The 20,433-nt window shown below is 29.4% G+C and overlaps 4 protein-coding genes across 8 annotated transcripts; 1 reads left to right on the top strand and 3 right to left on the bottom strand.

Annotated features, from left to right (window-relative positions):
• Nucleotides 1-1,216: 1,216 nt before the first annotated feature.
• On the bottom strand, nucleotides 1,217-5,405 carry LOC145968898 (uncharacterized). 2 transcript variants are annotated; one of them, XM_083094772.1, is made up of 8 exons: nucleotides 5,265-5,405; nucleotides 5,109-5,182; nucleotides 3,861-4,646; nucleotides 3,719-3,760; nucleotides 3,474-3,621; nucleotides 2,741-2,903; nucleotides 2,466-2,665; nucleotides 1,217-1,745 (listed from the first exon to the last, which is right to left on the bottom strand). In XM_083094772.1, exons 1-7 carry the CDS (start codon nucleotides 5,277-5,279, stop codon nucleotides 2,466-2,468), a joined length of 1,428 nt encoding a protein of 475 aa, XP_082950898.1. In that variant the 5' UTR covers nucleotides 5,280-5,405; the 3' UTR covers nucleotides 1,217-1,745. The 2 variants fall into 2 exon arrangements, with proteins under 2 accessions (XP_082950898.1, XP_082950899.1); XM_083094773.1 differs by lacking the exon at nucleotides 5,265-5,405 and having other exon boundaries at nucleotides 5,117-5,205.
• LOC145968372 (uncharacterized) lies at nucleotides 5,349-12,791 on the bottom strand. The gene is made up of 3 exons (XM_083093770.1): nucleotides 12,063-12,791; nucleotides 8,294-8,566; nucleotides 5,349-7,520 (listed from the first exon to the last, which is right to left on the bottom strand). The coding sequence occupies exons 1-3, from the start codon at nucleotides 12,195-12,197 to the stop codon at nucleotides 5,349-5,351; spliced, it is 2,580 nt and encodes an 859-aa protein (XP_082949896.1). The 5' UTR covers nucleotides 12,198-12,791.
• On the bottom strand, nucleotides 9,040-10,916 carry LOC145968904 (uncharacterized). Its single transcript, XM_083094793.1, has 6 exons — nucleotides 10,777-10,916; nucleotides 10,349-10,485; nucleotides 10,191-10,253; nucleotides 9,889-10,106; nucleotides 9,575-9,743; nucleotides 9,040-9,319 (listed from the first exon to the last, which is right to left on the bottom strand). Exons 2-6 carry the CDS (start codon nucleotides 10,392-10,394, stop codon nucleotides 9,228-9,230), a joined length of 588 nt encoding a protein of 195 aa, XP_082950919.1. The 5' UTR covers nucleotides 10,395-10,485; nucleotides 10,777-10,916; the 3' UTR covers nucleotides 9,040-9,227.
• LOC145968897 (uncharacterized) lies at nucleotides 12,016-18,291 on the top strand. 4 transcript variants are annotated; one of them, XR_014437911.1, is made up of 9 exons: nucleotides 12,212-12,791; nucleotides 13,346-13,544; nucleotides 13,914-14,041; nucleotides 14,149-14,527; nucleotides 14,616-14,989; nucleotides 15,503-15,728; nucleotides 15,901-16,448; nucleotides 16,831-16,902; nucleotides 16,962-17,252. XR_014437911.1 is itself a non-coding variant. In XM_083094770.1 (7 exons), exons 2-7 carry the CDS (start codon nucleotides 13,352-13,354, stop codon nucleotides 18,046-18,048), a joined length of 1,809 nt encoding a protein of 602 aa, XP_082950896.1. In that variant the 5' UTR covers nucleotides 12,016-12,791; nucleotides 13,346-13,351; the 3' UTR covers nucleotides 18,049-18,291. The 4 variants fall into 4 exon arrangements, 2 of the variants coding, with proteins under 2 accessions (XP_082950896.1, XP_082950897.1); XR_014437910.1 differs by lacking the exon at nucleotides 16,831-16,902; XM_083094770.1 differs by lacking the exons at nucleotides 15,901-16,448; nucleotides 16,831-16,902; nucleotides 16,962-17,252 and adding an exon at nucleotides 17,540-18,291 and having other exon boundaries at nucleotides 12,016-12,791.
• Nucleotides 18,292-20,433: the final 2,142 nt, after the last annotated feature.

The raw sequence follows: 20,433 nt of genomic DNA, 5'->3' as shown, positions 1-20,433 counted from the left end.
TGCAGAATTATATAATGACTTAATATAATCAACATAGTTAATTTAAAATCTTGAGTCTTAGAATTATTCTTTACATGTTTAGATTTTTAATCTCTTTTCAAATATAATAATTATAGACAAATATAAATATATTATCTATATGTATAAATATAAATATACTGTCTATAGATATTTATATATTTGTCTATAATTATTATATTTGAAAAGAGATTAAAAATTTAAACATATCAAATAACTGCAGGATCAAGATTTTAAATTAATTATATATGTTGATAATATTAAAGTCATTATAATTCTGCAATAAATAGCATCAATTTTTACGCTGCCTATATACGCGTGAAGTAAAGCATAATTGTCTAATAGCGAAAAAAAAGGTTGAGTTCTGTCAGTTCATCTGCAACATCTGATTAATTGAGTTTTTCAGGCTTGATCGGTGATATATCTAATTATTAAATAGCGGAAACGGGTTTAATTGGGTTTTATCTTGACGATGTCATTGGACGCTGAGCCAAGTTGAACAGCATCAATTTCGTCTTGGGAGTTCTCAAGTAATAATAACAGCAACATCTGAAATATATAATACGAATATATTTAATACGTGTGTAGAGTTTTGTTCTATTTTTATAAACATTTTTTATAGAGAGAAAATAAATATGTGATTTTGTTTTAAAAAATAAAAACAATAAAATTTTAGATTTTATTACGTTTTAAATGTAATATGTTAGAAAGTTTCATTTTTATTTCAAATTGCAATTGATTCAGAACTCTATAAGTTCCAGATATTGGTGAGATGCAAGTTTATAAAATTACCTACATTGCTTGTTATTCCAAATTGTAGGCTATGCTCCTTCTCCTAAGCTGCTTCTTTAGTAGCTCTGTTTTTCTGTGAACTTCTGTTGGTAGCAGTTGAATGTGGTTGATTTCTATATCTTCTAGTGCTTTATCCTTGGGGTAATTTGTAGATGATTCTCCAAGCAGGCACTCAAACTTCTCCAATGTGAAAGCATTTGATATTTGATGCTAGATAATTGGCGGAATCTGTCTCGTTTCTTTTTCTAGGAAACAAACACGAATTTGAATTTATATTGGCACTAAAAAGTATTCAAAAGTAATTTGATTGACTAATCAGGATAAAAGAATCTTTGTCCTTATTGGTCTACGGAGATGAAAGTATTTGTAATATCTATATTAGATATCTATATTATATCTATATTACCTATTCTGTAACATTTAACGACAATGTCGCTATCGTTACGTGTTATTGCGCATGTCAAAATACATGTATTTTCGTTAAAAAAATAGGCCTTATAGAATAGGCCTACAGTGGCATTGAAAAGTGCCGATTTAATGTGAATCGAGGTGAATTCCATCTGACACTGAAAAGTGCTGATTTAATGCAAATCGAGATTAATTCCACTGTTGTGAGTAATTAAAAATGTGGCACTTTTCAATGCTGTTTAGCCAATGAAAAGTGCCAGTTGGCGCTAAAAAGTGCCTATTGTTTCTTCATTTTTGTTCTCATCATTGTCTCTCTTTTTGTTCTTTTTGTCCTCGTCTTCAGAGTCACTCCATCTTCTCCCACTTCCATTTTCTTCTTGGTTCCAATTCTCGAGCATACACGAACAATTTTCGTATACGGAAACAATATTCATTCAAATACGAATCATTGTTCGTATGAAAGTTGTTTGTATATGCTCAAGAATTGGGATTTTGATCTTCTTTCTTCATGCATCTTTCCTGTAAATCTACAACAGTCGACCAGCTTTTAATATTGAGAAATGAAAAAGATTAATTATGAAGAATTAACAATATGTTATAACATATATACATGGTCAGAACTTATAGTGAACTTATACAGTAACTTTGTTTCTAAATTTTAACTATTTTTAATGATGCTCAGCCTTAATTTCATGACTTTTCTTTTTCTAATCTAATATTCTATCACTCACTCACTCACTCACTCACTCACTCTCTCTCTCTCTCTCTCTCTCTCTCTCTCTCTCTCTCTCTCTCTCTCTCTCTCTCTCTCTCTCTTTCTCTCATACGCAACTATTTATGTAAAATAAATAGTCGAAAGAGAGAGAGAGAGAGAAAGTGAGTGAGTGAGTGATAAAATATTAGAGTAAAAAAAAGAGTAGTGAAATTAAGGCTGAGCATCATTTAAAAAAGTTAAAAATTTTGAAACAGATGGAGAATTATTCACTAAGTTCTGACCATGTATGTTATAACATTGTTAATTAGATTAGGAATATAAAAAAGTAAATTTTGGTCATGTACAAGGGCTGCTTTTGCCACAGAATCAAAATGATCCAGATAAAAATGATCCTGCACTATTATTGGTTAAATCTGAAATTTCATTATGATGGCTCTAATAAAATTTCAGATTTGACCAATCACAGCGTAGGATCATTTTAATTATGTTGCGAAAGCAGCCCAAAATGTATATTTAGTTTCATACAACTGACCTAATTTTCTTCTGGTTGCATCTCGTCGTGTTCATCGCTCCATAGTGCTCGTTCATTTCTATTTCTTCCTTCCGGACGATGCAAATTGTTGCGGGCCCTATTCCTGTGTCGTTGCTTGGCCGTTCGCAGAGCATCCCGCATATATGTTTGGAATGCAGCCCGCATTGGTCTTTCAAAATTTTTATTTTCGCAGATGGCATCTGTAAAAGGAAACAAATATAAAATAGTACCATTGATAACACAACTGTAGCATTATGTGTAACAGTATATCATACCGTAAATAGCGTTCACCAAACGGGTATTGTATAGTGGTCGTTGATTATCCTCACGCCCGAACCAAGTATATAAGTTCATCAAAGAATCTTGAAATATCTCTTTGAAGCATAAATTAACACTCTCTTTGGCATTAAAACCACCAATAAAAATCAAATAATTCACCTATAAAGAATATTTTGCATTTATATTTTTATTTACATGTAGTCTAAGGGTTCTCACATCGACTTTAAAAGTTCCTATTAAAAATACATTGAGTTTTCTGTTGTATGTAAACGAGATCAATATTTTTTATTCTTGTAATTATCTAAAACTTAATTACATAAAAACTATTGAGAACTTTAAATAAATAAAATATTAAAAAACTAAAAACTTTTACATTTTATCTAAATTAAAAGACTATAACAAATTAGAATTGCTTATTATGTCTTATACAATTACGTTTTATACAATTTTATAGTTAGGTTTTAATTACAAGAATACAAAATATTGATCTCGTTTAAATACAACAGAAAACTTAAATTAAATGTTGAAAAAACTAAATGTATTTTAAATGGAAATTTTTAAAGTCTATGTGGGAACCCTTAGACTCATCGTATTATGTTTTACTAAGAATAAAAATTTTTCTTTTTTTATCGATTAAAAAGTTGGAGAAGGTCCCAGAAGAATTTTCCAAATTGTCAAAACAAACACTCTATAACATATATATAAATGATAAAACTTTATTTTACATACCAATTTCATATATTCTTCATCATTAGCAGTTTGAAATATTTCAACATCTTCAACTGATGATATTGGCAAAAATGCTGGTTTCTCCGGCACATGCCTTCGGTTATTACTCATCTGCGTTAATACTCTGTCCAATTTTTGATGTATTTGTCTGTAAAAAGCACATCATATAAATAATATAATAATATTATATGTTAAAATATAAAATGACAGACATTGTTTATGTACGTAATGCATTTAAAACTTACTGAATTTCCAAAGCTAATTGATCCATTCTTCCATATATGGCTCTAAATATATTAAATAAATAAATATATTATTATATTTCTGTAGATGATTATAGCGTACATATATTTCAATTATAAAAATTTCTGTTCAATGTACACTCACTGAATTTCCGGTCTCACATGAAAATTGTAAAATTCTTCTGAAGCTTGTATTGATGACGAAGAGCTTGGCAGATGACTTGACGATGAAGTTGGCCAGATGTTTAAAGCCTGTAACTGAGTGTTATGTGGTGTATTTAATCGGCTACCAATGTGTTGTGTATGAGTAGCGGCAGCATGTGGTTTGTGTGTGAATGTTTGCGTTGTATCATGAAAATTTTGTCGTGCGTAGGATGATGACTGTGACCTTTCATACATAAAAGATGCTTGTGTTGTGTGAGTGACTGTTGATGGTTGTGCGTAGGATGATGACTGTGTGTTTTCATGCATAAAAGGTGTTTGTGTTGTGTGAGTGACTGTTGATGGTTGTGCGTAGGATGATGACTGTGTGTTTTCATGCATAAAAGGTATTTGTGTTGTGTGAGTGACTGTTGATGGTTGTGCGTAGGATGATGACTGTGTGTTTTCATGCATAAAAGGTGTTTGTGTTGTGTGAGTGACTGTTGATGGTTGGGCATAGGATGACTGTATGCTTTCATGCATAAAAGGTACTTGTGTTGTGGGAGTGACTGTAAATGATTGTGAGTTAGTGAGTGAATGATTAGCATGCATATTAGTATCAGGCGAATGACTCTCTAATACTCCCCGTAACTCAGCGACATCCTTTTCTAATTGAGTGCCCTGTAGCTCCGTCATCTTTCTTCCTGAATCTTCCGCCTCGTCCGAAGATGTCGTTTGAAATCGTCGCGGTTTGATGATATTCCGTTTGGGACGATTCTCCATATCCTTTCTGTAAATATATATATATATATATATATATATATATATATATATATATATGGGATTAATAATAGGTACTTTCCATTTAGTGACACAAGTCGATACAAATCTAAGGTCTGTTTTTTTTAGCTGCAGAGTTCAGAGTTTATCTTTTCCTTTCCAATGTGGAGTAAAAAAATAAACTTTAAACTGGTGCAGCTAAAAAAAACAGACCTTAAATTTGTGTCATTGAATGGAAAGCACCCAATAAAGTGAAATAAAAAAGTATACATATATATATTCAAATATTATTCTTAAAGAGGGAAACCAGAAGTCACCAGTAGTTGGAGAATATATAGAACATTCAAGAAAATCAATACATGCAAAACAGTTCCTAGAAAAAATTAAAAAATTAGATATTATTTTATGCAAGAAAATCAGAAAATAGCAAATTAAACGACAGAAAAAGCAAATGAATAATCATATAACTTACATAATTACATTTATATATGTTTTAAGTATGATTCCTGTTTTGATTTTCCTCAAGCGCAGAAATGTAGAGAGCATCTAAAATATTTGAAGAATTCAGTAATTATTATATCCATTATAATTAAACTGAGTGAAAATTATATGACACAATTATACTAACCTGTATTCCAGTCATCCTGGAGATTTTGTTTTTCTTCCTGTAAATTATATCTAACGGAACAGCTGTAAATGTGTTTTTATTTTTTTACAGATTATCTGTATGTATAATTGCACTAACTATATACTCGCTGCTAACTTCTGATTCATTTTCATCACTATTACTGTTATCTATTGATGAACCACTCCAATAAGGCATTTTATAACATTTAAAGCGTACCTCATTTACTTGAATACAAAAAATTTCACTACTTATTGCGGAACATTTAAATATTTGAAGTGCTGAGGATAAAATGCCAATATCATAAAATGAATCTATCTTTTGAAATTTTTTTACAACCAGATAATATGTGGTTTTGTCCATGAAGATATTAACAATGAGGCAAATCGATCCGTCATGTAAAATACAGCAATTATCTCGTGTATCCAAACTCAGCAAAATTCTGTTGAATATCAATTTCCGATATTGACAGTTGTTTGGATTAATATTAGGCGGAAGAGGACCTTTATTATGCGCTGAAAATACTTGCGTAGAAGAATCAGTGAGTTTGGAAAAATAAGTTTGACTACGATGCAAATTTGTTTCACAAGCTTCCATCTCTGACATTCTATTGGAAAATTGTTGAAGAGGAAAATTAGGTTTTCTACAATATTTTCTGAAAAGTGGCATATTATTTTCATAAGGAAAAGCAGAAAATGAATCAAGGGGACCTAATTGCCTCACGTCATTTGTGAGATGAAGAAGACCATGCACATTATATGAAATGAATGCTGAACCATACAGATTCTCGCATCGCGCAACAAATTTTTGTAGAGCAATCTCAGCAAAGTTTAAATATGCTTGTGATGGTGAAGTAGAAATCAATATTCTTATGGCAGTATGCACAAACAAAAAATGAGTATATACTTGTTGATTCAGAAGACCGTATGTTACTACTGGACCTGTATACAATAAAAATTGACGAAATTCTGTTGCCTTGTATTTAGAAAATTGATTAATTGTTCTAGGACGTCTTGCAAAATCTGATGGACAATATGTTTTAAGATTATCTAATCTTTGAGATATTACAGCAATGGATTTTGCTGGTAATTTTGAGAAAGGTGTATATTTACCACATATCCATGCGGATAAAAGTTTCTTCATAACGCCCAAACATACTAGATGCATATATTCAAAGGGAACTTGTGAAACCATACCTATGGGTAACATTGACAATGGACTTTTGCCATCTTTGTGATGATCTTCATCTATACATCTTAGATATTCTTCATTTGTTCGAAGAAGATGATTAATACCACCAAATGTATATCTGCCTTCACATCGCAAACCAGAAACTTTGCACTTCGAACAAGGATTTCCAGATGTATGACCTCTGTGATTAAGAACAAAAGCACGAGCTGGTGCATCGGCTATAAAACATCTTAAACGTATTGGTATCTTATTACCAGCAAAATCTATACCACCGTTACTTATTATATTGTTAACATCGGTAACAAATTTTTCAAAAAATAAATTAGGATCATGTGGTTTTTCAGCGCCACTATATATTCCAATTACTATTGGCCTTGTATATTTAATATTTGCAAGTCTACATTGAATTGGCCAGATGTGATTACTTCCTACTCTATCTAAACTACATCCATCTGTATTAAAATCGATTTCTAATTCATATGGTACAGATACCGAAGGAAGACGTGATAATGTTTTAACAATTTCTGCCTCAAGAGAGAAATGAATATATTTTCCTGGATCTACTTCGGATACGACAACAGGTGTTCGTGGAGTTTTTAAAAGAGTTCTAACATCTTTTGGTAACGAAGAGAAGCATGTGTGTGTTCGAAGAACAGATAAAATATTATTACTCTGAACATGTGTAAAATTATTATTGACAAAACACGCGGCTAAACGATCTTGAAATGTTTCTTCAATGGAAGAAATACTGAGAGATGAGGAAGTGGAATCTTCACTGTCATTACTATTACTATTAGACAATATACCATTATCGATATTATTGGTATCTGTAATATTATAGATATTATTAGCAACATTATCCGTAAAAGAAACTTCATTGTCTGTCCGAAAAGAATCAGCAACGTGAAAGAAAGCAGCATTATCCGGCTGCTCGGGCGTAACAGGATCTTGTGAAACATTTAAATGTAAAGTATTTTTAATTTCCAAAGTAATTCGCCTTCGTTGTCTCGCAGACAACCGGTGAAAAGATTTACGCGAAATAGAATATTTAACTGATTTCATACTCGCCTGAAAAATCTTCTAATTATATCCTCTGCGATAACCTTGCGACACTCAAAACTCGAAAGCTCGTCTCGAAAGTCTCAGACTCTTCTAGAATTATGACCTCTGCGATAACCTTGAAGCACGTGGTAGCACTCACGGTGGTTGAATTCAGAAGAACGCGGAAACAGTGCTGGAGGTTATAGGACAAAAATTCGCGCATGCGTAGTAGCGCGCATTAAACGCGCGCAAACGTACGTGACACATATGACTACGTCATGCACGGCAAGGTTTGCTCTGTTATTTGCGTAAATTTTGGGTATCATCGTGCCAGAGCAAACCTTGCTCTATTTTTGCCACAAATTTGTTATCACGCCATGCACGGCAAGATTTGCTCTGTTATTTGCATGAATATTGCGTCTTATCGTACTAGAGTAAACTTTGCTCTATTTTTTCGTAAATTGTCTGTTATACCGTGCATGGCAAGATTTGCTCTGTTTTTGTCACAAATTTGCTTTAAATCGTGTATAAAAAGATTTGCTATTATTGACGTAAAGTTTGTATTTCACCATGATAACATCATTTGCTCTCTTCTATAAGTAAAATTTACGAACAAGCTTTTTTCTGTTAATTGCAGCATCATGTAACGAAAAGTTTTGCCGTAAATTTGCTCGAAATATTTAGACAAGACGAAGCAAGGCAAATGTTTGCCAGAAAATTGTTGTTAAAATTAAAGCAAACTTTGCCGCAAAGCTTTAGCGAAACGTGATTTTATCACTTTTGGCTAGCTGGGTACTTACAACTACTACAGCATTCATAATCTCATTATTCTCTTCTTTTTGCATCATTTTTATTAATTTATTAAAACCAATATTATTTTCATTATTGACTTCTTCAAAGTTGACTTCTTCATCATTGTCATCGTCATCACTATCATCTTCATCACTAAATTGAAATAATTCTTCATGTGCATCATAGGCCCATGAATCCTGTAAATATAAATTACGTTTATTATTATGAAGTTTTAAGAATTGATTATAAAAATACTTATGATTTTTAAAGATGGAAAAATAAAATTAATTTCAACATTTATATGTATAATATATAGAAGAAGAGATAGGTAAAATAAATGTAATAACAATGAAAGAAAATGAATTGATTTTTTGAAGCTAAAAAGTTATTTGATGTTAATGGCCGCATTCAGCAGACTCAACCGCTAAGTAGCAATCGAACATGATTGGTTTCTACTTTCAGGTCCGACCAATCAGCGTCGAATTACATCGGAAAATCTAGTAATGGTGCCCAACTGTTGAGTCTGCTGAATGCGGCCATTGTCATATACAAATTACATCCCAAGGAGAACAGAAATGTCAAAATGATATCAAATTGATGTATAAATATGGTCAAATTTTAGTTCGTCAAAATGACATCAAATTGTATAAAATTTTGATGTTGTCTTGATGTTCACAATGACGTAATTTTGACATTCCTTTTTGACTGTTCAAAATTATTGCTAGAGACATTAAGATAGTAATTAATAAACATATTTGACTGTTTATGATACATTTATTATTAATATCACAAATAATATTACATGTTACAAATAATATCATTTATAAACGTTATTATTGCACAGTAATAGTAGAATATATTAAAGTAGTTAATATTAAAGTATATAGTAGAGAATATAAATATCACTTTTAAAAACATTGCACAGTAAAAATTATTATTCTTTCATTTACGTTGACCAGAAGTATTCAACCAGCGCTTCATAGACTCCTCAGCTGTTTTCAATGATTCATTTTTAAAACGACTCATTATGGCACCTAAACAGAAATGGACAAGAAATAAAAAAGTGATCTTTTAATTTTATTGCAATTATATTGAATATTGTGTTAAGTTAAAAACGAAAAATCACGTAAGTCTTTCTAGCAATTCTTTGATTTCTTTGATCACTGAAATAAATTAATTTGCAAGGAAAAGTTCATGTAATCTCTCGTTTTTCATAATTTAATACATGACAATGATTAATCAGAGGACTTAATATCTTAAAAATAAGAAAAAATTATAGAAAAACTTACAAAACAAAGCTCCTTTGATTCTAGTTCCATAAAAAGAGATTTTCATTCCCTTAGTTCCTTTCCAACTAATTTGTCTTGCAAGCTCATTGTGTAATACGATGGACATGAGACGAATAGCAGCATTCCACTGGTCAGAATCATCAACAATATGTGCATTAAGGTAGTTGATCTGAAATAAACAAATATCTTCAACAAGCTGACTTTTAAAGAAAGAAATAAATGCTAAAAAGAAGAGTTCATATATTGTAGAAAATATATAAATAATAATACCCAATATATAAATAATAATACCCAAAAAGATCAACTATACTTACAAATTGAGAAAAAGCAATTTTATCTTTTAAAAATTCGTTAAATGTTTGAAATGACTTCTCATCTCGCAATGGAAGGGGGGAGCAATTTTCAGGTCTCTCTATCACAGCTTCTCCAGGAAATATTTCATTTAAGATGCGACGTTGGTTCATTAGTACTATGTCAAGGTTACTTGATACATCTCGAAGCAAATCTCTATCAAGATTAGATACAACCGGTCCTACGAAAATATTAATTAATGATCAGAAAATGTATCATACGTAATAACTGCAGTTATATAAATTAGTACAAAAAAAATCATTACCATGAAGCTTCTTCAAATAGCTTAATGTCGTCGTCAGCAAATCACGATCTGCATTCGATAAACCTGAAATAAATATAATATATATTAATATATATTAGGAAAAAAGTAATGTGCAAAACCACTTCTCAAAAGTGAGATTATTGGAAAAATCATATTACCTTGCAATGGTGGTGAATTTGGAGATGATCTATTGCTATTATCCATGGCGTTAAAGTTCTTTCTTCATCTCTTGAAACACTAGATTCACTTCTATCTTTTGTAAAATTCTCGTTGTAATCATTGTTGTTTTTATCATCTGAATCAAAATTAGAATTGTTATTTCTATTTCCATTAGTGATTGAATAAGACATAATAAAATGTAGTAAAAAAAATTCACAAATTATTTTATATTTATGAAATCAATTCATATAAAATTTTAACTTAATTTAAAAAAACTATACAATTGAGATATATATATATATATATATATATATATATATATATATATATATATATATATTGCAAATGCAATATATACATATAATTCTAATTTAAATGCAAGTGCACTCAGAAAATTGTGATAGAAAAAAATGTTCAATTCACTTACAATCATCAAAGGCTGGAGATGACTTTTCTTTGTTATCGTCTCTTAAGAAAGCATTTTGTTTTCTCTTTGAGATATCATCATGTACATGTACAGACACAGTATTCGTCGAAGAACTGTCTGATATTACGGATTGTTCATTATAATCCAAAGTTAATTGAGATGAGCTTTTTTCAAAAACTGTAACAGTCCACAAAATCAATTATGCAAGAAACAAAAAAGAGAAACGGAATTTATATAATTTATATAATAATTAATACAAATATAATATAATACAATATATAATATATGTATATTATATATATATATATATATATATATATATATATATTTATGTGTATATCATACTTGCAACACAAATTCATAATTTATATACAGGGTGGGCCATTTTAATCTATGCACCCAAATTTCTTTGTACCTAACAGATACGGAAAAATGATTCAGACAAAAGTTTTATGGTTTCGAGGGGGCCATAAGATGGTATCATTGGTTTGACCTTGAAGAGTTATTTGAAGGTCACATGAAGGTCACCTTTAATTTCTTAAATGGAACCTACTATTTGTCATTGCATATTCTTGTAGCTTATCTCGAGAGCTTTCCAAAACACTATAATTAAGTACTTTTTTGTTAAGTACTTTTTGAGTTATGAGGCTTGAAATAATTTCTTAATTTTACATAAACCGTAAAATATCTTGTAAAATATTCATTTTTCGATTATCTTACCTTAATACTTTTATGTACAAAATAATGAGAGGAGTCAATTGGTGTAAAGAAAACACATAGTTGTTTTTAAGAAAAAATATGGAATTGTTAATTGCAAATTACATATTTTTTCTTAAAAACAACTATGTGTTTTCTTTACACCAATTGATTCCTCTCATTATTTTGTACATAAAAGTATTAAGGTAAGATAATCGAAAAATGAATATTTTACAAGATATTTTACGGTTTATGTAAAATTAAGAAATTATTTCAAGCCTCATAACTCAAAAAGTACTTAACAAAAAAGTACTTAATTATAGTGTTTTGGAAAGCTCTCGAGATAAGCTACAAGAATATGCAATGACAAATAGTAGGTTCCATTTAAGAAATTAAAGGTGACCTTCATGTGACCTTCAAATAACTCTTCAAGGTCAAACCAATGATACCATCTTATGGCCCCCTCGAAACCATAAAACTTTTGTCTGAATCATTTTTCCGTATCTGTCTTAGGTACAAAGAAATTTGGGTGCATAGATTAAAATGGCCCACCCTGTATATTTTTACCAATGTAACTTTCTAATGCTTACCCGCCATTGAGCATCTTCGACATTATTATCACTGCTTTGATCACTTGATTCACATCTTATACGATTTTTTCTGTATTGACTCGTTCTTGGGACTTCTTGAAATTTATTTTCAAGATAATTGTGATATCTCCCCATTATTTCATAATAAGAGAAGCACAAACAAAATACACAGTCACAAACGTGGATTACGACTTTGTCATTAAAAATTACGGAACACAACGTTTTCTCAATATAATTCAATATAATAAACTCTATTTATATATTTCTCAATATAATAAACACGCAAAGTTACGTATTAACAGTCTACACCATCTTATTGAGATGCGCGCGTCGCGGCTACTTCGTCGTGGATTGGTTGTGAGTGAGTAGTGTAATGTGTTGCGCCGATGATGTAGAGAGTGATTGGCTGCCACGACATCACGTGGGTGGCATGAGCTAGCCGGCAAGTGGGTTTTGACGAGCTCATCGCCAAACAAAGGCAGATATGCGAGGAATATGGTAGAATATGGAAGATTGTCCGCAGCGATTGTTTGCAGTGATTGTGTTTTGTGGAAAGAGTATTCGCTAATTAGTGACGTGATTAGAAATCTTTGAACTGATACTTGCGTGTTTAATATTGAGGAGTACTGGGTGTGTAATATTGAGGATACTGAGTGTAATATTGAGGAATACACATTCGTCATTTTCGACAACACGTGTTCGACTTAGCAATACTTCCAAGCACATCAAGTAAATAATATTTTATATAAAATTTGTTTGTATATTTTTGCGTTTTCAATCTACTTGAATACTCGAAAGAGAATTTAATTTGACTTAGTGGGATATTCAAAAAATGATTATAGAGTAAGCTAAAGGCTACAGTATAATTCTCTTTTTATGTTGTATTTTTTTAATTTCTTACAATTAGTAAAATCATTAAAATGATGTTCTCAAAATAATTAACATTTATCTCTATTCAAGGTAGTTTACATTATTTTTTATATACATTGCAGAAAGCATTTGAGTTTATGGACGTTTTTCAGCAAGTGACACAGGACACAGTGTAACACAGTGAATCATTTCATCCTTATTTACATTCGGCAACCAACAAGGACGAAGTGATACACTGTGTCGCTTGCTGAAAAACGCCCTATATTTTGATTCATGATTCATAAGCAAATTTCAATATTATTAAAATAATTTAGAATAAATATGATGTAATACTACATAATTTGAATCATTTTTATTGCAGTTAAGAAATGTTTCCTAAGTTTTGAAAACATAATAAAAAGAACTTTTTACAGGTGATCATGGATTCACAAATTAAGTTTGCTAGTGTACGTTATTTTGATGACGAAAGCAAGAGAATCCACATTGTCCCTATTGAAAAAATAAAGAATTTTGCAATTCTGGAAAAGTACGAGAACCCATATTTTGTAAAAAGGCTGAATCCTATAACCATGGAAGAAAGTATGATCGCAGCTCAAATTATGGAAATAGGAAGTGTGTACAAAATTCATACAATTCTCATAGTAAATTTTAATTTTGTTTAAATTATAAAGTTTATTTTTTTTCCCTTAAAACGTTATACGGTTCTCTTCTTTCTTATTTTTAAAAATTGTTTTTTTTAATCTTTTTTATATAATGTTTATTATTATACTCCTATTATATTCTAGTTTTTAGTATGCTATTATCTACTAGTTAAAAATGTTCAGATTCTATCGTTTATTTTTTGTATTTTTTTTTATTTTCTTTTATCATAATAATTTTATTATCCATTCTAATCTTTTATTAAATATATCTAGTAAATGTTTTTCGTTTTTAATAAATGATGTAATTTTATTAAGTTTTTACTACTATTATTCTTTGTAGATAATGAAGAAGATTTGAAACATAACAAACAACGCTATGTTTTTAAAAAAATGCGTTACAGTGATGCTGTACAAAAAATATTAGAAGAATTAGAAGATCTAGAGTCTGATAAAATTCAAAAAGAAACGGTAATAATATTTCATCATGTTATTTTTCAATTGTAAAACTATTAATGCGAAAATAAATTTTATGATACTTGTTATTTTTAAATTATTAAAAATCATGAATTTTCAAGGAGTTCAACAATAATGAGAGGACATCGGAAGAAGACGATGAAAATATTAATGAGAAATTCAAATCTTCAAATAACGACGTTAAAATATCTGATAGAAACCATGAAAAATTTCCTAAAATTCCAAAATCTATTGTAGATAAGAAAATAGACGAAGATATAATCAATGAGAAATTGGAAATTTTAAATCGTGATAATATAGTATTTGAAAAAAACCGTGAAAAACTGCTTGAAAATCCAATTGTTCCAGAAAAGGAAATTCAATATCTTAAAGAAGAAAATAAAAAACTAGAATTGGAAAATCACAATTTGAAAAATGACATATTCCTTCTAAAAGAGGAACTTAATACATTAAAAACAAAAAAACAATTATTTCCTGAAGGCAAAAGACATTAATTTTGAACAAAAATGTTTTTTATTTCTTTTTATTTACTAATTTTTATTAATGTGCTGGCAATGTATTTTTACAGAACTAAAACGTCCAGCATCACCCATAACCAGTACCCCGAAAAAGATAAGAAATGAGACTAATGCTCGTTTACAAGATACTGTTTTTAATGAATGTAGTACTTCTCAACCAATGTATGAGCAATTTTCATTGCAAGGTGATTTTTGTACACAAATGTTCGTAGAAAACAATGATCAAACTCATAAAGCAAAACATCAGAAAACAAAGAGTAAGAAAAAAGATAAAAAAAAACAAAGCACATTAAAAAAATCTAAGAAAGATAAAGGAAAAAAGAAGAATAAAGGAAGTGACCTGGATTACGATTCCGACCAATATATTGGACTAACAGACAAAGAAAATATGACTACTTGGAACGACGAAGTCAACGGAACAATTGTAAGTTTAATGTAAAAAATATTTAAATTTAAATGTATTAAATTAATGCATTTCTAGTGTGTTCGCAAGAATGAAGCAGTATGGGTTTTTCGTACTCAAAACTTAATAATTTTTATTTTGTTGCGCAATTTGTTGTATTTTACTTGTAATTTAATTTTTGTTTTATATTTTTGTTCGTTGAGGTTTTGATAAAAATAAGTTTTGAGAGATTTTTGAGGTTTTAATAAAATTTAAGTAGTTTTGATAAAAATAATTTTTTGGGACTTATTTTTTAGTTTCAAAAACTTAAATTTTTTAAGTATGAGAAATAGAGAGACATGAGAAATATATAAATATTTATAAATTTTAAGTTTTTAAAACTAAAAAATAAGTCCCAAAAATATTATTTTTACCAAAACTACTTAGATATAATTCAAAAATTATTAGAACTATCTTAAATTTATAATTATAATTCAATAACAATAATAATAAAATATTTTCTACAATAACAAAAATTTTAATTACTTTTTTTAGATTAAAATGATGCACTTAAGATATGGTATCTCAATACCGTATACAACATGGAAGGAAATCAAGAAGTTGAGAACACCTTCTTTATTTGTTAGACATTTGAGTCGAGCACTTTGGGGAGTACACAAATTGATGAATAGAGCTCTGCTACTGGAAAGAAGTACAAATAGATTGCCAAATCGATCCCCGAGAAAGCCACTGACACCAGTAAAAAAGGCTGTTTTAAAAAGTAAGTATAAAAGAAAAAATAATCACGTTGTTAGAGAGTTGTCTTAATATATAAAAGTATTTTCGAGAGGATAATGGAAAAATATGATCCAATAGTAAAGTTAGGATTTCACACATTCTCATTTTTAATATATTCTGTTAAAATAAGTCTAATAAAATCTTATTTCATATAGAGTGCTATTCAGCTTTTATTGAGATACATCACAATAAAGAAAAGAAAAAATTGCTAAATAAATGGAGACGCCCTGGCGAAAATAAGAAACTTTATAAAGCGTTAACAACCGTTGAGTGAGGGTTTTCTGAGAGTTTATATGCTTTTCAAACTTTGTAAGAGCACTTACATAACGCTGTTGGGTTTTGAATGCTTATCAAACGCTGCAGTGTTGCAATTTTTGTTCTACAAACTCTTTATATAATGTTACATGAAAGTTTTGCAATGCTGAAGTAACATTTTTCAGAGTACGTTCAGTAAACGTTGATACATCTTCGTGTACAGAGTTTACTCAGACTTTTCAAACGTTTACGATTACGCTATAACGTACAAACGTCTTTTAAACGCTGCAGTGTTGCAATTTTTGTTCTACAAACTCTTTACTAATCGTTTTTAAACTCTCGACGAACTTCCACAAACGTTCATGTAAACGCCAAACAAACGTCTCATTTTTGCCAGGGCGCTACCTGAGCATCTACATCAATTTTCTCATTGAAACAAAAATAAAAGGTAAATATTTTTTTAACATCAAAATAAATAATTTTTATTTAAAATTTGTTTAAAAGTACTTTTCTTTTGATGGAGGATATGTTTATAGATTGATATAATCATAACAATAAAAACAACTTAATAAAATTAATCTTTAAAGCATAATAGTTTTTTCTATTAATGATTAATTATATATTGATTAGTTTTTTTCTATTAATAATTAAGTTTTTTTCTTTACTCTATACATTATTAAAAAACTCTTAAATTAAAAAAAATATTTAAAAAAGTAATTTATAACATGTGTTTATATGTAAATTATAAAAGACATTCAATTAAATAAAAATTTTTAGTAATTTTAAATATTTTTAAATATAGTTGATTATAAAAATAATAAATATTCTAGATTTTAACATTTTTTGAGACAAAGGCATATTCATCAAATAAACACAAAAAACCAGAAAATATACTCTAAAAAGTTAGTATTTAAAAATCAAAAATCGCTTAATAAATAATAATGTCAAAAATATTTTGCAGAAGAAGAAAAGCAAAGAAAACGTCAATCACCCAATTCATCAGACTCAACTTCTTCACGTGGCTGTGACTCAAGTTCAGCTTCTAGTGAATCATCATCAGATGATGATTAAAATGCGTTACCATAAAATATATTACAGTTAATTTTATATAAATTATATTTGATACATTTTAAAGATTTTGATTTATATAAGAAAAATTATATACTTACATATAGTATAATGTAATTATATACTTATATATAATATAATATAATTATATTAATTACATAGTGCAATATAATTATATACAATATTGATTTTTTTATTTAGAATTACCCATTCTGCTAAAATCCTGGTTTACATTTTACATTCAAATTATTAAAAAAGCAATCAAATAAATTTTATAGTTTCTATATTCTCTTTTTATTCAGATTTTCAGAAAAATTATATGATTTCCTAACATTACATGATTATTCAAAATCACGTACCGATTTGGAACATTTCATTACGTTATTTATTTGTGTCATTAATTATGTGATTTCATTACATGATTTCGCGACATGATTTCATTACATGATTTCGTGATGTAATTTTTTTCAGTAGGGATCCCTTCTGGATGGAGTGTTGGTTCAACAGAAAAAGGGTGGATGACAGCACAATCATTCTACGAATATATAACAAATGTGTTTCACCCATGGCTAGTAGCTCAGAAGATTTCAATGCCTATAGTCTTGTATGTGGATGGTCACTCATCTCACTTAACTATGCCATTAAGTGCCTTTTATCGCGAGAATGGAATTGAACTTGTAGCACTGTATCCTAATGCAACTCATATACTTCAACCCTTAGACGTATCGGTATTTCACCCTTTAAAGCAGTCCTGGAAGAAGACAGTAGATAAGTGGAGATTAGATAATGCTCCACAGCGTGTGCGAAAAGAGAATTTTGCTCCATTATTAAAAGAAGCAGTGGATTCTATAAATTTAGCTGAAATAGTTAAAAATGGATTCAAGACTTGCGGTTTGTGGCCCTTCTCGGCAGACGCTGTAAATTATAACATTCGCAATAAAAATAAAAAACAAAAAGAGGTGCCTGAAGAACAGATTTAACATTCTATTAATGAGATGAATAGTTATGAAGAAGACTGTAAAAAACACTTGAAATTTTTTGAAAAGCACATTAGCAATGATATTTTACGTACATTCAACAATGCAGAGCTTCATGAATCTCCAGTTTTATTTATTGATATAAAAAATAAAGGATAAGTATTGGAGTATATAAGTATTGGAAAATGATGAAAAGATTATCTGGCAAATTCGATATCTAAATTTATATTAATAACTATTTTTTACATAAGTGTTATTAATAAAAGTTATAAAATTGTAGATAACTAACTGTACACATTATTATCTGTATTAGTATTATCTTTATAATATCTATCTTATTTTATAAAATTATTATAAGGTTATATTTTTACAATTTTAAAAAGTTATATTCTTAAATATATAATTTATAAAAAAGATTACAAATAAATTATAGTTATTACTACAAAATCGTTAAAAATTATAAATTATATTTATTACTACAAAATCGTTAAAAATTATTTCATTTTATTTGCATGATTATCGTGTCTGGATATTGGGTCGGAGAAGTTTAGTAATCGGGACAAGCATTTCCATGTGTCCGGATATTGGTACATTTGTACGCCTTAACATTTTTATTATTATTACAATAATTTAAATACTTTTTATGTCTTTTATGCCTTAATAGTAAGCTCTTATACTTTACCTTTCAATTGGTTATATAATTAGACCATTAAAACTCGTGAGCACTTATAAAAATTAAACGAAATCGAACTAGCATCGTTAGATGTCCGGCTACTGGGACGTTTACCTCATTCAATATAGAAGCTTATTCAACATACAGCTCGCATGGTCGTTTGTCGGCTCGCTCAGCTGCTGATTCCAGGCTCAGCTGTCAATGGATACAACAGGTCGTTGTCCGGTGGTGATGCGTTGCTTATACGGTTATCGGTTGCGACTATTGTCTCGATTTCCTGCTTGTTGCTTTGACATGATATGGATACAATAATGATAGCGTATGCCACTTGATCCTACGGGATCTTATTTGATCTTTCCTGGTTCACCGGAACCGCTATCACCAAATATTTAATCACTCCAAGATCAGGCCACGGAGTTTATTCGTGATAACAATATGCCAAAATACAGTTTACAAATTACAGTAGGTACTGCTTGACGGTGGCGAATCCTCTTTATATCTCATATTTGGGTTAAGAGTAACTCGCAGACATTTATATATTTTACAATCTGTTGATACTTGCGTTCTACATATTTTAATCTTGTGTTCTATATACATATACATACATACATATATATATATATATATATATATATATATATATATGTATATACAGGGTGGGCAATTTTACATATATATATATATATATATATATATATATATACAGGGTGGGCAATTTTAATCCGTCCACGGGAATATCTCCTCAGGGGCGATAGCGGAAAATGCCTCAGACAAAAGTTGTATGGCTTGAAGGGAAACATATGATGGTATCATTAATTTGACCTTGAATAGTTTCTTGAAGGTCACGTGAAGGTCACCTTCAATTTTTTAAATGGAACTGCCTACTTGTTATTACATATTCTTGCAGCTCATTTCGAGAGCTTTCCAAAACACTATAATTAAGTTAGTTTTCATTAAGTACTTTCCGAGTTATGAGGCTTGAAATCATTTCTTAATTTTACATAAAATATTATATTTATATATTATATTTACGTAAAATATTCATTTGTCGAAGAAAAAATATGTAATTTGCAATTAACAATTACATATTTTTTCTTAAAAATAACTATGTTTTCTTTACACCAATTAATTCCTCTCATTATTTTGTACATAAAAGTATTAAGGTAAGATAATCGAAAAATGAATATTTTACAAGATATTTTACGGTTCATGTAAAATTAAGAAATGATTTCAAGCCTCATAACTCGGAAAGTACTTAATGAAAACTAACTTAATTATAGTGTTTTGGAAAGCTCTCGAGATGAGCTACAAGAATGTGCAAAAATATATAGGGTGTTCTATTTAAAAAAATTGAAGTGACCTTCACGTGACCTTCAAATGACTCTTCAAGGTCAAACCAATGGTACCATCTTATGGCCCCCTCGAAACCATACAACTTTTGTCTGAAACATTTTTCTGTAAAACGTATTATTCGGGAGATATTTGAGGTCGTTGTTTAAAATGGGACACCCTGTATACACAGGATGTCCCAGACCACCCGGTACACCCCTTTTATATATATAATATATTACACCTATTAAATATTTTAAGTTTCAAATTTCCTGCATTTTGTAAAGAAGAACTATAAAGAAGAACCATCTATCATAAGTTGGAATTATTTTGTAAAGTTTATTATATAAAAGATTTTATTTTCTTATTTCCTCATTTTCAGAAAT

This window comes from Camponotus vicinus, unplaced genomic scaffold (assembly GCF_025532165.1).
Source record: "Camponotus vicinus isolate PSW18456_S1 unplaced genomic scaffold, iyCamVici1.0 SCAF_3, whole genome shotgun sequence".
Lineage (NCBI taxonomy): Eukaryota > Metazoa > Arthropoda > Insecta > Hymenoptera > Formicidae > Camponotus > Camponotus vicinus.
Note: the sequence above shows the minus strand (reverse complement) of the source record. Positions and strands in the feature narration are given on the sequence as shown.

Bases quoted from the DNA above. Each gene is read 5' to 3' on its own strand.
- LOC145968898 (XM_083094772.1), bottom strand. The intron at 3,622-3,718 runs GTAAGTTTTAAA...TGCTTTTTACAG, and splicing joins CAATTAGCTTTGGAAATTCA to ACAAATACATCAAAAATTGG. The intron at 2,904-3,473 runs GTATGTAAAATA...TATTCTTTATAG, and splicing joins ATGAAGAATATATGAAATTG to GTGAATTATTTGATTTTTAT.
- LOC145968904 (XM_083094793.1), bottom strand. From the start codon at position 10,394: ATGGATAATAGCAATAGATCATCTCCAAATTCACCACCATTGCAAG. The intron at 10,254-10,348 runs GTAATATGATTT...TATTTATTTCAG, and splicing joins AAATTCACCACCATTGCAAG to GTTTATCGAATGCAGATCGT. The intron at 10,107-10,190 runs GTAATGATTTTT...ATATTTTCGTAG, and splicing joins CTATTTGAAGAAGCTTCATG to GACCGGTTGTATCTAATCTT.
- LOC145968372 (XM_083093770.1), bottom strand. From the start codon at position 12,197: ATGGGGAGATATCACAATTATCTTGAAAATAAATTTCAAGAAGTCCCA. The intron at 8,567-12,062 runs GTAAGCATTAGA...TGAAATTAATTT, and splicing joins TCGAAGATGCTCAATGGCGG to TATTTTTCCATCTTTAAAAA. The intron at 7,521-8,293 runs GTAAGTACCCAG...AAGATTTTTCAG, and splicing joins TTATGAATGCTGTAGTAGTT to GCGAGTATGAAATCAGTTAA.
- LOC145968897 (XM_083094770.1), top strand. From the start codon at position 13,352: ATGGATTCACAAATTAAGTTTGCTAGTGTACGTTATTTTGATGACGAA. The intron at 14,042-14,148 runs GTAATAATATTT...TGAATTTTCAAG, and splicing joins ATAAAATTCAAAAAGAAACG to GAGTTCAACAATAATGAGAG. The intron at 14,528-14,615 runs GCAAAAGACATT...GTATTTTTACAG, and splicing joins AAAACAATTATTTCCTGAAG to AACTAAAACGTCCAGCATCA.